The sequence below is a fragment of the Mirounga angustirostris genome, unplaced genomic scaffold (assembly GCF_029215605.1).
Source record: "Mirounga angustirostris isolate CCGP_5_RB_7025 unplaced genomic scaffold, mMirAng1.0.hap1 SCAF_9, whole genome shotgun sequence".
Lineage (NCBI taxonomy): Eukaryota > Metazoa > Chordata > Mammalia > Carnivora > Phocidae > Mirounga > Mirounga angustirostris.
The window spans coordinates 119904538-119918142 of NW_026991717.1; the positions used below are offsets into that span (position 1 = coordinate 119904538).

Sequence of the window (13605 nt, forward strand, 5' to 3'; positions counted from 1 at the left end):
GCATTTAAAAAGCAAGTAAAATTAATGTATGTCTCATACAATGGAAATACTTTTAGAAGTAAAAAAACAAAACAAAACAAAAATCCCAATTGTTCTAACTTTTCTGCAATCAACACTGCCCTCTAGTGATGCAGAATAAAAGTAAAATAAAAAAGCAAGTACCACATTTTATTTATTGTTCATTTCAGTGTGTTTATGTCAGAGCATCTAGTTTGGACTACAAATTCCACCAAAGACAGAATAAACAAATTCAGGATGACTTTTATTACCTATTGTTAAATTAGAAACTCTTTAAAAAGGCATTAAATCAAGGACATTAATACATGCAAAGAGCAGCTTTTAAATACAATGGGAATGAAACATCGCTACACAGTGAGTTACATCTTCATACAAAATTCAGGAAAGACCCTGCAACTTAGACCCTAAGACCTTAAGACCCTGCAAAATTCATACAATTCAGGAAAGACCCTGCGGCTTACCACGGAAGACTTATGAAAATAGGTAGAACAGTAAGATTAAATAAAGCATCACCATCTATAAACAAGAAAATTCAATAGGAAGCAAGCCAGGCTAGTTCTCATGGCAGATGTGTATCAAACACACTGAAAAATGACCGTAGCAACCAAGGCCTCACACACCTGACAGTTCTGCCCAGTAGTATACCCGACTCCTCATTTTAGGAAAAAAGTTCGAGAAAAAGAGCATGTTTGGTTGCTAAACATTTATTGAGCAGAGGAAGTTTTCCAAGAAAACAGAGACTTACCAAGGGTCGTGCCATCCTGCCCCATGATGCACTTCATAGAGGTGACAATCTGTTCCACGACAGGTGGCGACAGTGACGTGGCATACACAGCACTGTGAGAATGTGTCCGCAGATAGTCTATCAGCTCCTGGGGAGTTCACAGAAGCAAGGCGTTAGAGGGAAAGCCTGAATTCTCTGCAATGTCACTGAACTCCTTCCAGGTGCAAGCACACTCTTCCTCCCTTCACCCCACTGGAAGAGCGACACTAATCTGAGATGCAGAGGTCAGAGGATACTATCAGCAACAACTGCATCTGACACATGCCAACCTCCTTAGGCTCAGGCTTTGTTTTGTTTTTTAAACATGCCACAACATGAAAGAAAGAAAAACTAGTTTTAAAGAAGCCCTCTAAATTTGGAGAACATATCACTTAATGTTATAAACAGATCTACAATGCTGAATTAAAGTGCTTAGATTGCTTTTCAGACACAATAATTCACTTATAACTATTACAAAAAATATCATCTGCATATTACCCTATACCTGCAAAGCCCTGAGTAAGAGAAAGACCGTTCTCTAACATCAATTTTAAAGGGATTAAATGTCCTCCAGATACACAGAAGTTTATAAAATGATATAAATATGGCAGAAATTAAATAGAAATTCACTGGGTCTTTCATGAGAACAGGAAAGGCATCTCACTGAATAAAGAAAAACTTTGTATGTCAGTTACAAGGAGTCCAAAACAATCAGTTGTATATCCCTATTCTCTCCTTTTAACTTCACTAAATCTTTAAATAAAATGTGCAAAGTAGCTTACATACCAGAACCCAACAAGGAAATACAAAATAGGACTGTAAAACAGTGTATCACTTCAAAAACACTAAAAACTGTACAAAAGCCACAAAAGCATAGATACACCAGACCTATGATGTCTCAGATTATTACTTTAAGTCCTTTGGTTTAGCAATAAATCTTACCAAAAAGCAAGCAACTTTCCAAAGTGAACCTGGTCCCATTAACAAAAATTTGAGGTAAAAATCTATCAAACTTGACTAAAATCACTAATGAGTTTTCTCTAAAAGGCAATCAATTATTAAGAGAAAGTCCATGCTTTAAGTTTCCCAATGTCAAGTTTTAAAAAGGAATTAAAGATATTTATGAGCTCCTACTACATGCCACATACAAATACTTGACAATGTATTTTTATTAATACTATGGAGTTTTTTTTTTTACAGTAACAGTTTGAGATATAATTCACTTTTCTAAAGTGTACAGCTCAGTGGCTTTTAGTATATTCACAGAGCTGTGCAACTTTCATCACTAATTTTTTTAAAAATTTAATTAATTAATTATTAAGTAGGCTCCACGCCCAACATGGGACTTGAACTCACGACTCCAGGATCCAAGAGTCATACGCTCTACCGACTGAGCCAGCCAGGCACCCCCACTATCTAATTTTAGAACATTTCATTATCTCAGAAAGAAACCTCATACCCATCAGAAGTCACCTTCCACTCACCCCATCCCCTCAGCCCTTGGCAACTACGAACGTACCTTCTGTCTCTGATTTACCTGTTCCGCATATATCACATAAAAGAAATACTACGTGACCTTTTGTGATTGACTTCTTTAAATTAACACAATGCTTTCAAGTTCATCCATGTTGTAGCATGGACGTACACTATTCTTTCAACCCTTACTACAATCTTATAAGCTGGGCATATTTATCTCTGTTTTACTGATTAGGAAATGGGAAGGTTAAATGCTTTGCCCCAGGGCTCACAAAGTTAGGGAAATATTCAAACCTAGGCTTCTGTCTCATGGTTCAACCATTTCCACCACACCACATTGATTCTCAAATGCCTCAGAATTCATTACACAATTTTTAAGTTGAAAAATACAATGCCTTATAGTAAACCAGAGAAGGCAAAATAATCTTTTAACTTTCTATCTTTATGCTCACCCAAGATGCATTTGAGGCCAAGGGCAAGGAAACTGGTCTTCTATTCCCACTGGCTCTCATTATAAACTCACTACTTTTGAAATTGTGGGTACAACTCAAACCCAGAAGACGACTGTGGCAAACAGGCAGCACCACTGTGTGTCCTTTCATATAAGAGGGTGTTCTGTATGTCAGACCAGCATGTGGTTTAGAAAGAAGCTCAAGTAAGAAAACAACAAACAATGAACAGAACCAGCCTTTAGTTCATCAGTCATTCACTGAGCAGCTCAAGTGTGAAGCCCACTGGCACTGTGAGCCTACGCCACAAACAAATTCAGGATCTCCACATCCCAGTTCGGGATGCTTACCTGCCACACGCTGAGTTACCAAATGTGGTAGCCAGAACCACCTTTACCCTTAATTGTTCAATTTGCATGCCCATTTACCTTCTTGCCTCCAATGTATCCTCCAGAAGCACCAAAGCTCTTTGTGAATGTGCCCATCATAACGTCCACGTCCTCAGGATCCAGGCCAAAGTAATCTACCACACCTCGACCTCTAGGGCCCAGAGCCCCAATGCTGTGAGCTTCATCTAGATATAAGTATGCCTTGTATTTCTTCTTAAGGGCAATCACTTCAGGAAGGCGAACAATAGATCCCTCCATGCTGGCAAAATGGATAAAAAATACACACACTGAGACTTTTTAACTCTCAAAATTAGGAGTTGGTCACCTTACTACTATTATTGCTTTTTTAAATGGTTTGACAACTCTGCCTGTGATTTTAAACTGGCAAAGTTAAATGATGCCATGGCTAGGCAGATGTCTAGGGGAAAGGAAACTGGATCTTTTCAAACAAGCACCAGAACAGAATTGACCTTAATTCACCCCAGATGGATAAAGGTCACAGCAGATTCTTCTAACACTTGCAATGACAGGCAAGGTTAGATTTTGCATTACACTGCAGATGAAATTAAAATAGCAGAATAAAAGAATAAAAAAGATAGGAGGTAACAGAGTTAAGTGCAAGGGCTGCAAATAAACCCAAATAAAATTGTTCTTAAAATGGAATGATGTAGAATTTGTTTTGACACATTAGAAAACATATTCCAATTCTTGCCCCTATGTATACATTCCCTCTACAAACAGTAGAAAAATAAAGGATGCAAAAAGAAAGGGAATTTGAAGACCATTAGCAAGATGGAAAGAATAAAGAAAAGCCAGACAAAAGACTTCTGTGCCAGTGCTGACTCTGCTTCCAGGTATTTTATCAAGTCATAAACACTGCCTCCTTGGTGTCCAGAGGGGTCCAGATTACTGTTCCCTTCTGCTTAAAAACTCTGTAACTTCCTGGAGCCAAATCAGAAAGTTAAGAATAAGAAAACAGGATTACCTATATATTCCCTCCACAAGGATTAGAATTTTCTTCCAGGGCCTTCGTGTCCGAGGCTGACCATAAACAATGGCATCTTTCAACAGCTTCTCTAGGCTTTGCATATCTGTATGTAGCACACAAAAAAGAATTTCAACACAAAGTACCTTCCTCTTTCTGAACCCTACTTCCCAAATGCAAATACACATTTCTTCTTCAGGAAGTGTGTCTCAGATGGCACAGGACATTAACATAATCATAACTGAGCCGGAAAAGATAAGGCAAAATGGGTGAGCTACTGCTAGCTTGAATGACAATCTCATCTAAAACGTTAATGAATGTTCAAAACCACGGAAACTCCACTAAATGACTGTGGCACAGGCAGTTCCATTGGGTAGCATGCCTGTGAAATGACTGATGTTTCATGTTAAATACCAGGCCTTTCAGTTAGTGGGGTTTGTTTGTTTTGTTTTGTTGTTTTGTATTTGTAGAGTCAACTGTATCTTTAATCCTAGTGAGTCATCCAGAAATACATGCATAAAGAAGACTGAGCAAGAGAGTGCAAATAAACAAATACATACACCTCCTAAAAAGCAAATATGGGGGAAAATTCAAAGTGTACGCCCCATTTCCTTTCACCTAGGATACCCTCAATAAACGCTTGTTAAATAGCTTTATCTTAGCAGTGGGCTCAAAATACACCAGTCTGGGCATGCATGAGACTATGTGGTAAGAAAGCTTGGCAATCAGTTGAGACTTCCATGTTTGACTTGATCAGCTCTCTTGGTCCTTAAGGATGGTTACCAGGCCCAGAAACAACTTGGCTGGTACTACCATTAATGAGGATCATAATTTTCCTGTTAAAGATAAATGCTGTGAAGACCACTGTTACCACGACAGTAGAATTCATACTTAAAATATCTGCCCTGAAATAATGGCCTTAAGGACCTTTCCCCCAAAATCTATGCACTATTAAGTCTGGGGTATATTTAACAGGTGTGAAAGGCACCCCATCATGAAATGTGATTTTATATTCTTTATTGCTCAGGACTGAAGGAGGGGGTTACAAAGTTACATGATTTTGCTCTTTCTATGAAAGGACTTTGGTTAGGAAAGAGAAGTAAGGTAATAAAAACACATACCACAAGTGAGATGGCCAAAGGTTGTGACTGTGTTCATCCCTTCGGTTATTCAGAACAAAACAGTCTGCTACCTAACCCACAGAGGAGATGCTACCACAGAAGTATGTCTATTGTGAAGCTGCTATTTCTGCTGCAGAGACCAATGTGTGGCACCCAGCAGGAGACAAATAAAAATGCACTCATTGTTTTAGTTTCCTCTGTTTATATACAGAAAGGAAGAGAAAAATATTGACTCAAAATTTTAGATGAAAGGAAGTACCTATACAATGCTTGACCATTATCACCTACTCAGGGAAAAAAAATTCAATTATCTCTCTCATATTATGCTTCCTTAATTCCATCCAAATTAAAGATTTAAATAAAAAATATACCACAAAACCACGAAAAGAAAATATAAGAGAGTAACTTTATGATCTTAAAACGGGGGAGGCATTATGCAAAATCTAAAACTCATAAGAATAAATGTGCCAACATCACCAGTTTAATAAATCTACCAGCAAGACACTAAAAGTTAAAAACGAAATAAAAAATATTGCAACATAGAAAAAAGAGTAATTAAAATAAAGGGCTCTTATACTCAGTGGAAAACAGAAGCAGCTTGAAAATGGCCAATTCACAAAGAAATACAAACACAATTAACTGTATAAAAAAGTTGCTTAAAACCTAATAATCAAAGAAACAGAAATTAACATGTTATTGACTTATTCAACTAGAAAATATTTTAAGTGATTCATAATGTCCTATGTCAGCCTGTAAGTAGAGTCACTGTCATGTTGTTGAGTAAAAATTTGTACCATATTTGGAGGCAATTTGGAAAAGTCTAAAAATTTTATAACCTTTTAATCAGGCATCCTAAGACTGCTAGGAATTTATCCTAAGGCATTAATCAGACCACTGAGCAAAAATGTGAGTAGGTAGTACTGTTTCTAGTAGAAAAATTTAGAAACCACCTTGATGTCCAAACTGAAGGATGGACTGAATGAGGGCAACTCTAGACACCACCTGCCACCCTGGCCTTAGGGGAGGAGGAAAGTCACATGGACTGTCAAACAAAGTTCACGATGTGTTTTAAGGAAAGAGGTTACACAATTGTGCTAAATAATGCCATGTACTTCATAAAACAAAATACTGTATGGGGGCGCCTGGGTGGCTCAGTCGTTAAGTGTCTGCCTTTGGCTCAGGTCATGGTCCCAGGGTCCTGGGATTGAGCCCTGCATCGGGCTCCCTGCTCCGCGGGAAGCCTGCTTCTCCCTCTCCCATTCCCCCCTGCTTGTGTTCCCTCTCTCACTGTCTCTCTCTGTCAAATAAATACAATCTTTAAAAACAAAAAACAAAAAACAAAATACTGTATGTATCATTCTCATTATAAAACATTTTAGACAAGACAAAGACAGAAGGAAGAAAGTTATTGGCATCCACACGCCTCCCAACCAGAATACAGATCTAACATTTGGGTGTTTATTCTTCCAGACTTTTGTCTGTACGTGTACACATTTTGGCAAAAAAATGGTATTAGATGTACAGTTTGGTAATCTTTCCTTCCTACATGCTAGTATTTTAACTGTAAAAGTTACTTTCTTCTTGTAAATCATTATTTTAATAATACACAAGACGCCTCCACTTGGGGAGCAAGTTCTGGCAGTGCCGTCTTCCTCTGTGAAGCAGCTGTTCACACCTGCACTCCAGTACCTGTTCTTTATCGGTGGTATTCCACTAGGGCTTTCTCTAGAGTCTCTTCATTAACCAGCCAGAGCTCCTTAAGATGAGACCCTGCTTTATTCATCTCAGTAGCCCTGGTTTACGGCAAGACACACCATAGGCATCTAGTAAATGCCTACTGAGCAAGTGACTTGTACACAAGGAAGATGAAAGAGCTGAAAGCTAAATAAAAGGAGAATATTGTATTTTGTACAGCCTCTGTAGAAATATGTATGAAATAGAGGCCGAAGAGGAAGAGGATAACTTTTAAAAGACTGGACCAGAAGGACACTTTAAATGTTGCTACATGCTTCATTTAGATCTTCCACTATTAATGTAACTAATGTTACCACTGCCATTAACCCAAAGAATATTAAACACTAAGGCTGCAGTGAATTCCACATCAAACTCACTGTTGTGTTTGAAGATTCGAATGGTTGCTCCCGAGAGTCTGGCTCCTAGAACCAGCGAAGCATGGTTCAGTTCATCACTCAGAATCAGGCAACCCTGCAAAACCACCAGCACAGAAAGGTAAGAAGCTAGGAGGAAAGGTTTACTTACACAAATTACAAAATGCTAAAATCATTAATAATGGTATCTTACTAAGGAAAGCTTATACAACAGCAAAATTATCAATTTCAAGAAGGAAAGTATACATGTTTTTGTTTTTGCAAATTTAACTTAGTTAAGTAGATACAAAATTCTAGCCTTTTAATTTCTTCAGTCCTATAACTGACTTAAATATTCAGATATGTAGCAACAGGCTATTATTTATACCTAAAATCTGATATATCAGATAGTCTTCATGGGGTTTCAGTTTCGCTGGTTTGATGACATTCCATATGAGTTTTGGTATGATGTGCTACTGTTTGTGGAAAAAGTGGTGGACGAGGGAGTAAAACTTTCTTCCTCTCACTCCTAATAATACCCTGAATTCAATGAGGATTCCACTTACTAATACTCTCCCCACTGACATGAAGTGTAGGCCTCAATTTTGCCTTTAAAATCCCTCAATAAGTTCTACTTTAACATGTTAACATGAGTTTCTCCTAAGGCAACAAGAAAAGGCTAAAGTTCTCAGGGATTTTATTTCATCCCAGGTTCTTCCTCTTCCACAGCTCAGGCCCTTCAACCTGTAAGAACTGAACTCAGAAACAGGTTTTTCTGCCAACAGTGTCCTCAAAATATCCACTTAGATTTTACAGTAAGGTGCAGAAAGTATCAGCATGTTCCCAGGAGAAAAAAAAAGAAGACACACACACACACACACACACTGATTTATAACAAAATATTCTTAGAGGGATACTTAAGAAACTCATAACAGCAGATGTCTGCAATTTTTACACTGTGCAAAATTTTTATTATTAAGATAAAAAGCTACCTAGTTAAAAACATGTACATTGAAAAGGAGAAGTAGAGCTGGAGGTACCAGTATGGGCTGATGGGTTTTAAAATGTATATGTAAAGTATACACATACACACAGACCTGTGTATGCATGAGTTAGTATACAAGCATATATTTTTCTAGCTCTAAGCACTGAGGGACAAGAAGCAGTGACACCCAAGTGGCCGTAAACACAACAGACCTTGATTTCTAAATACCACCCTCCAATAAAAGGAACCAGGGCTGAATGGAGAACTGGTTGACCCCAAAGCTAAAATAGGTTTAAAAAAAAAAAAAAAAAAAGCTCAGAGCCTCTTGTCATGCTACAAAGTAAGAAAGTGCTCTTCAGGGGGAAAAAAAAGGATGAGCACATATTCAAATGGCACAGGAGCCCACCCGAAAGATCTCCCAATGGCCAAAACTGGAACAACCCAAGCAACAAAATAAAGGGCAATCATGCTGGACCCAAATAATAAAATATTCACGAATCTATACTAATGTAAATGAATAGGGGAGAAGCAACAACTCTTCCTTCAGAAGAGTCAAAGTAAGGAAAGACAGGAACTGTCACACACTGGAGACTGAGGAGATACCATGCAGATCCTCGACAGAAAATGGTATCGATGGAAAACCTGGTGAAATTGAAATAAGTTCTGTACTTCAGTGAATTGTATTGTATCAAGGTTAATTTTTTGGGTCTGAAAAATTCCACTGTTATGTACGATATTAACAAAAAAGGAAGCTGAGTGAAGGGTATACAGGAACTCTGTATTCTTTTACAACTCTAAATTAATCTTTGAAAAAAGTGTTAAAATTGGGGGGGGGTGGAAAAGGAGAGAAACTGGGGAAGAAAATGAAGAGATACTGAATTTCTCTTCTGCAAGTCTTCAGCCCTTTACTTACCACTCTTGGCATTCCACTATACCTTAAAAGGATCCCCCTCCTTCCCCTCCATACAATTTTATTTTCTTCTCTTTACAGCTCATTTTTTTCTTGACAAAATCTGCAATATAACTTGCTATTTGCCTCCTTTTTAGACAGCCTTATTCACCATTTCTATGTATCAATCTACTATGAGGCTCTATTATATCGTTAGTTCAAAAATAAAATAAAAATTAAATGTCAGCAGTTAAAAGCTAAGTGCTTAATATGTTCCAGGCATTATGTTAAGGGTTTTAAAGGCAATATTACTTTTAATCCCCATTAAAAAAATCTATGAGGCAGGTACTATTATTATCCCCACTTTACATAAGAGGAAGCTCCCTTTTAGGGAGTTACAAATCTTGCTCAAGGTCACAAGCTTAGTGAGTGTGACTCATTACAAAAATTCTGCTTCCAGAACACATGATCTTAATTTATAATACACTACTTCCCGCCTTTAAGCTGAAAAATCAACCACCTCACAAATTTAGTATCAGATTCAAAGAAATATTAAAACTGGATTAGCTTCGGGCGCCTGGGTGGCTCAGATGGTTAAGCGTCTGCCTTCAGCTCAGGTCATGATCCCGGGGTCCTGGGATCGAGTCCCGCATTGGGCTCCCTGCTCCTTGGGAGCCTGCTTCTCCCTCTGCCTCTCTGTCTCTCTGTCTCTCATGAATAAATAAATAAAATCTTTAAAAAAAAAAAAAAAACAACTGGATTAGCTTCTGTCTTTAATGGATTAAATGATACTTAACATTCAGCTATAAAGTTTGATTTGAAAGATAAATCTTTAAGGTAGTATCTTCCAAGTCTGTATAGAAGATCTCTAATTCTACATGATTAGTTTCTGAACATACAGGGAAGAGCAGGATGAGATCATTTAACCCTCTAGTGTGAAAAGTTCTGAGAAATTCCAAATAAGAATCTCAAGATTTATGCCACTCAAACGCAGGACAGGAATGTATTATAATCAATATGAAGTCAAAGAACTATACATTTATGTCTTTCGAGGTATCTGTCCATTGTATCTAAGTTGTTGAATTTACCAGCATAAAGTTCTTAATATTTCCTGTTATCCTTTTAATGTCTGTAGGATGTGTAGTGATGTATCCTTTTTCTCATTCCTGCTACTGGTATTTGTGTCTTCTCTAGTTTTTGTCTTCACCATCACCAGTCTGGCTAGAGATTTATCAATTTTATTCATTTTCTCAAAGAACCACCTTTGCGGGGCACCTGGGGGCTTGCTTAGTTGGTTAAGTGTTTGCCTTTGGCTCAGGTCATGATCCCGGGGTCCTGGGATCGAGCCTCGGGTCTGGCTCCCTGCTCAGAGGGGAACCTGCTTCTCCCTCTCCCTCTGTCTCTCAAATAAATAAATAAAATCTTTAAAAAAAAAAAAAAAAAGAACCACCTTGGTTTCACTCATTTTTCCTAATTCATTGACTTCTGAATTTAGCTTTATTTTATCCTTCCTCTATTTGAAATCTTTGGGTTTAATCTGCTCTTCTTTTTTGAAGTCCTTATGTAGATGACTGATTCAAAACTTTTCTTTTTTTCTTAATACAAGCCCTTAACAGCTATATATTCCATCTGAGTATTGCTTTAGCTTCATCCCACATACTGTAATACGCTGCATTTCCATTTAGCTCGAAGTATTTTCTATTTTTCCTTTCTTCTTTGACTTATGGGTTATTTGGAAGTATGTTGTTTCATTTTCAAATATCTGAGGATTTTCCAGGTATCTTTGTGTTATTGATTTCTAATTTAATTCCATATGATCAGAGAACATACTTTGAATAATTTAAATTTTTAAAAATTTGTTGAGGCTTTTTTAACAGCCCAGAAAATGGTCTATCTTGGTAAATGTTTTGCTGTTGTTGGGTGAAGTATTTCATAAATGTCAATTAAGTCAAGTTGGGTGATGTTTTTCAAGTGTTCCATAACCTTACTAAATTTCTGTCTAGTTCTTCTATCAATTATTCAGAGAGGGGAATGGAGATCTCTAAAAATAATTATGTATTTGTCTATTTCTCCTTTCAATTTCTTCAACTTTTCCTTCATGTACTTTGAAGCTCTATTATTAGGTACCTACACGTTTAAAATTGTTATGTCTTTTTGGGACACCTGGGTGGCTCAGTCAGTTAAGCACCCAAATGTTGATTTCAGCTCAGGCCTGGACTCAGGGTCATGGGACTGAGCCCCATGCTGGGCTCTATGCTCGGCGCAAAGTCTGCTTGAGATTCTCTCTCCCTCTGTCTGCCCCTCCCGACCCCCCAATTTGTGCACTTGTGTGTGTGTGTGTGTGTATGCGCACGTGCACGCACACGCGCGCGCTCTCTAAAAAAAATAAAAAATAAAAACCTTGAGGGCCCTTTCAAGCTGAGAGTGCCAACCTGCTAAAATGTGATTTACAGAGTTTATCTCTTCTCTCCTTAACTGCCCCCTTACAAACTTTACCCACACATACACTTTTATTACTATTATTACTACTACTTTTAATCTTCATTATTATTAACCTATATTATTACTTTTAACCTGTATCATTACCTGTATTTTACATATATACACATATTTTGCCCATGTATCTCTGAGCACCATGCATTATGATAGGAACAAGTATTAGGGTATTTATGTATTTTTGTATTTTTCTACTTAGGAAAAACCATCTGTTAAATAACCTTCCAAACTAAACATTCTTTCTTTCAAAATTTTAGCCTTTTATGAGGTTTTTATTTCTTAGAATCCCTTTCAAAACTATATGAAATGAAGAAGGCAAGAGTCATCTAATGGGAGAGAAAGAATCATGGGTTCTAGCAAGAAAGCTTCAACTGATGTAAGTCTCCTTGGGATATACTTATCGAAAATTTGTGACAGAAATATCTTTGGGTAGACCATGTGTAGTCTGAAGTTTACAACAGCCTTGGGCTTGCTCTGAATGCTTTACAAAACAAAATATACAAGAGAGTTTTCATAAATGACAGACTAAGTCTTACTTTGCCAACAAGAGCAGGAATGTTCATTGAATTTGTTGCAAATCCCATGCCATATGCCATAGCAGCTTCTACTCCCAAGAAACTTGCCACAAGCTTTTCTAGCTCTTCATGCTTGTCCAGGTTTCCTGTATGGAGAAGTTAATGAAGTTAATACTACCAAATCCCAAATTTAAAAATCACTCATTACTTTATAAAAAGAAATCATAGTCTACATGTGACGACCTTTTCAGACTAAGCTCCATGGAAGAGTATTATGAAGAGAAATGGCTGATAAAGGACACAGTAGTTGAATTCACCACATCTGATGGAATTCCTGCAAAGAAGGTTGCCAACAATTTCTCCCATTCCTGCAAACACATGCCAGTTCCAATACAGGCTTTAAGAGGCCTGGCAACATCTGCTTTTATACTTTTGGAGTCAGCTACCACGTAAAACCGTCTAACTAGCTGTTGTAAAGAGAAACCACATGGAGAGGGAGAAGCTCTGGAGGATAAGAGACTATCTGAAAGGGGAATGCAGGGCTCAGTCAGCCCTCACCTGATCCCAATAACCAGCTGAGGTGCCAAACATGTAAGTGAAGCCATCCTGGCCACTGTCATCGGCCAGAATGCCCCACCCATATCACATGGAGTCAAGATAAATGTCAAGCCCTCCCCAAATCGCAGCATCAAGCAAATAAATGTATGTTTCTGTTTTAAGTCACTAAATTTTGGAATGATATGTTATGTAGCAAAAGACAAATTAAAAAGCATCCTCCTTCACTTTGTATTGTGATTTTATATCAATACTCAAATCCTTAAGGACCAAACAAGACTGATCAATGATACTAGCTAAATGCAGAAAAGATGATGAGAAAAAAGACTGCTGAACTAGGATGCTACATGTCCTCAAAGCTTTAAGCAAGTCATTTAACCTCTCTGGGCTTCAGTTTCTTATCTGCTAAATACTAATAATAATATTTGCTCTATCTACCTCATGATACTGTTGAGGACCCAAAGAGAGAATAGGTTCAAGCAGTTTATAAAGTATAAAATGCCATAAAGATGTAAGGTTTGATTACTCTATGTCGTCACTGCACAATGCTTCCTTAACCACATCATTAAGGACCCTGAAGGTAAATGACCCAGCTACATTTGCCAGTCTTTAGATCCACGAGAAATAATGAGGAATTATTGTCTTAATCCACTAAGTTTTGGGGTGATTCACTATAATAAATATTCTGGAAGTTGCCTTATAATTTCTATAGTAATCAGTTCTCTCAAACAAAATGGAAGAATTTGGAATCTTCCTATGAACAAAAATTAATTCTCTTCAGGGGCTCCTGGGTAGCTCAGTTGGTTAACTGCCTTTGGCTCAGGTCATGATCCTGGGGTCCTGGGTTCGAGCCCCGCATCTCGAGCTCCCTGCTCAG

The 13605-nt window shown here is 37.7% G+C and overlaps 1 protein-coding gene and 1 pseudogene across 1 annotated transcript in view; both read right to left on the reverse strand.

The window, feature by feature from the left end:
• Positions 1–757, reverse strand: part of LOC135361634 (ubiquitin carboxyl-terminal hydrolase isozyme L5-like) — a 28167-nt pseudogene extending 27410 nt beyond the window's left edge.
• SPTLC2 (serine palmitoyltransferase long chain base subunit 2) overlaps positions 1–13605 on the reverse strand; it is a 106706-nt gene that overhangs the window by 56214 nt on the left and 36887 nt on the right. Inside the window, exons 5-9 of the mRNA XM_045901320.3 lie at positions 12195–12319; positions 7313–7406; positions 4081–4186; positions 3135–3354; positions 764–890 (exon numbers count right to left, since the gene is read on the reverse strand). Coding sequence (XP_045757276.1) covers positions 764–890; positions 3135–3354; positions 4081–4186; positions 7313–7406; positions 12195–12319 — 672 coding nt within the window. The remainder of the gene's footprint in view (positions 1–763; positions 891–3134; positions 3355–4080; positions 4187–7312; positions 7407–12194; positions 12320–13605) is intronic.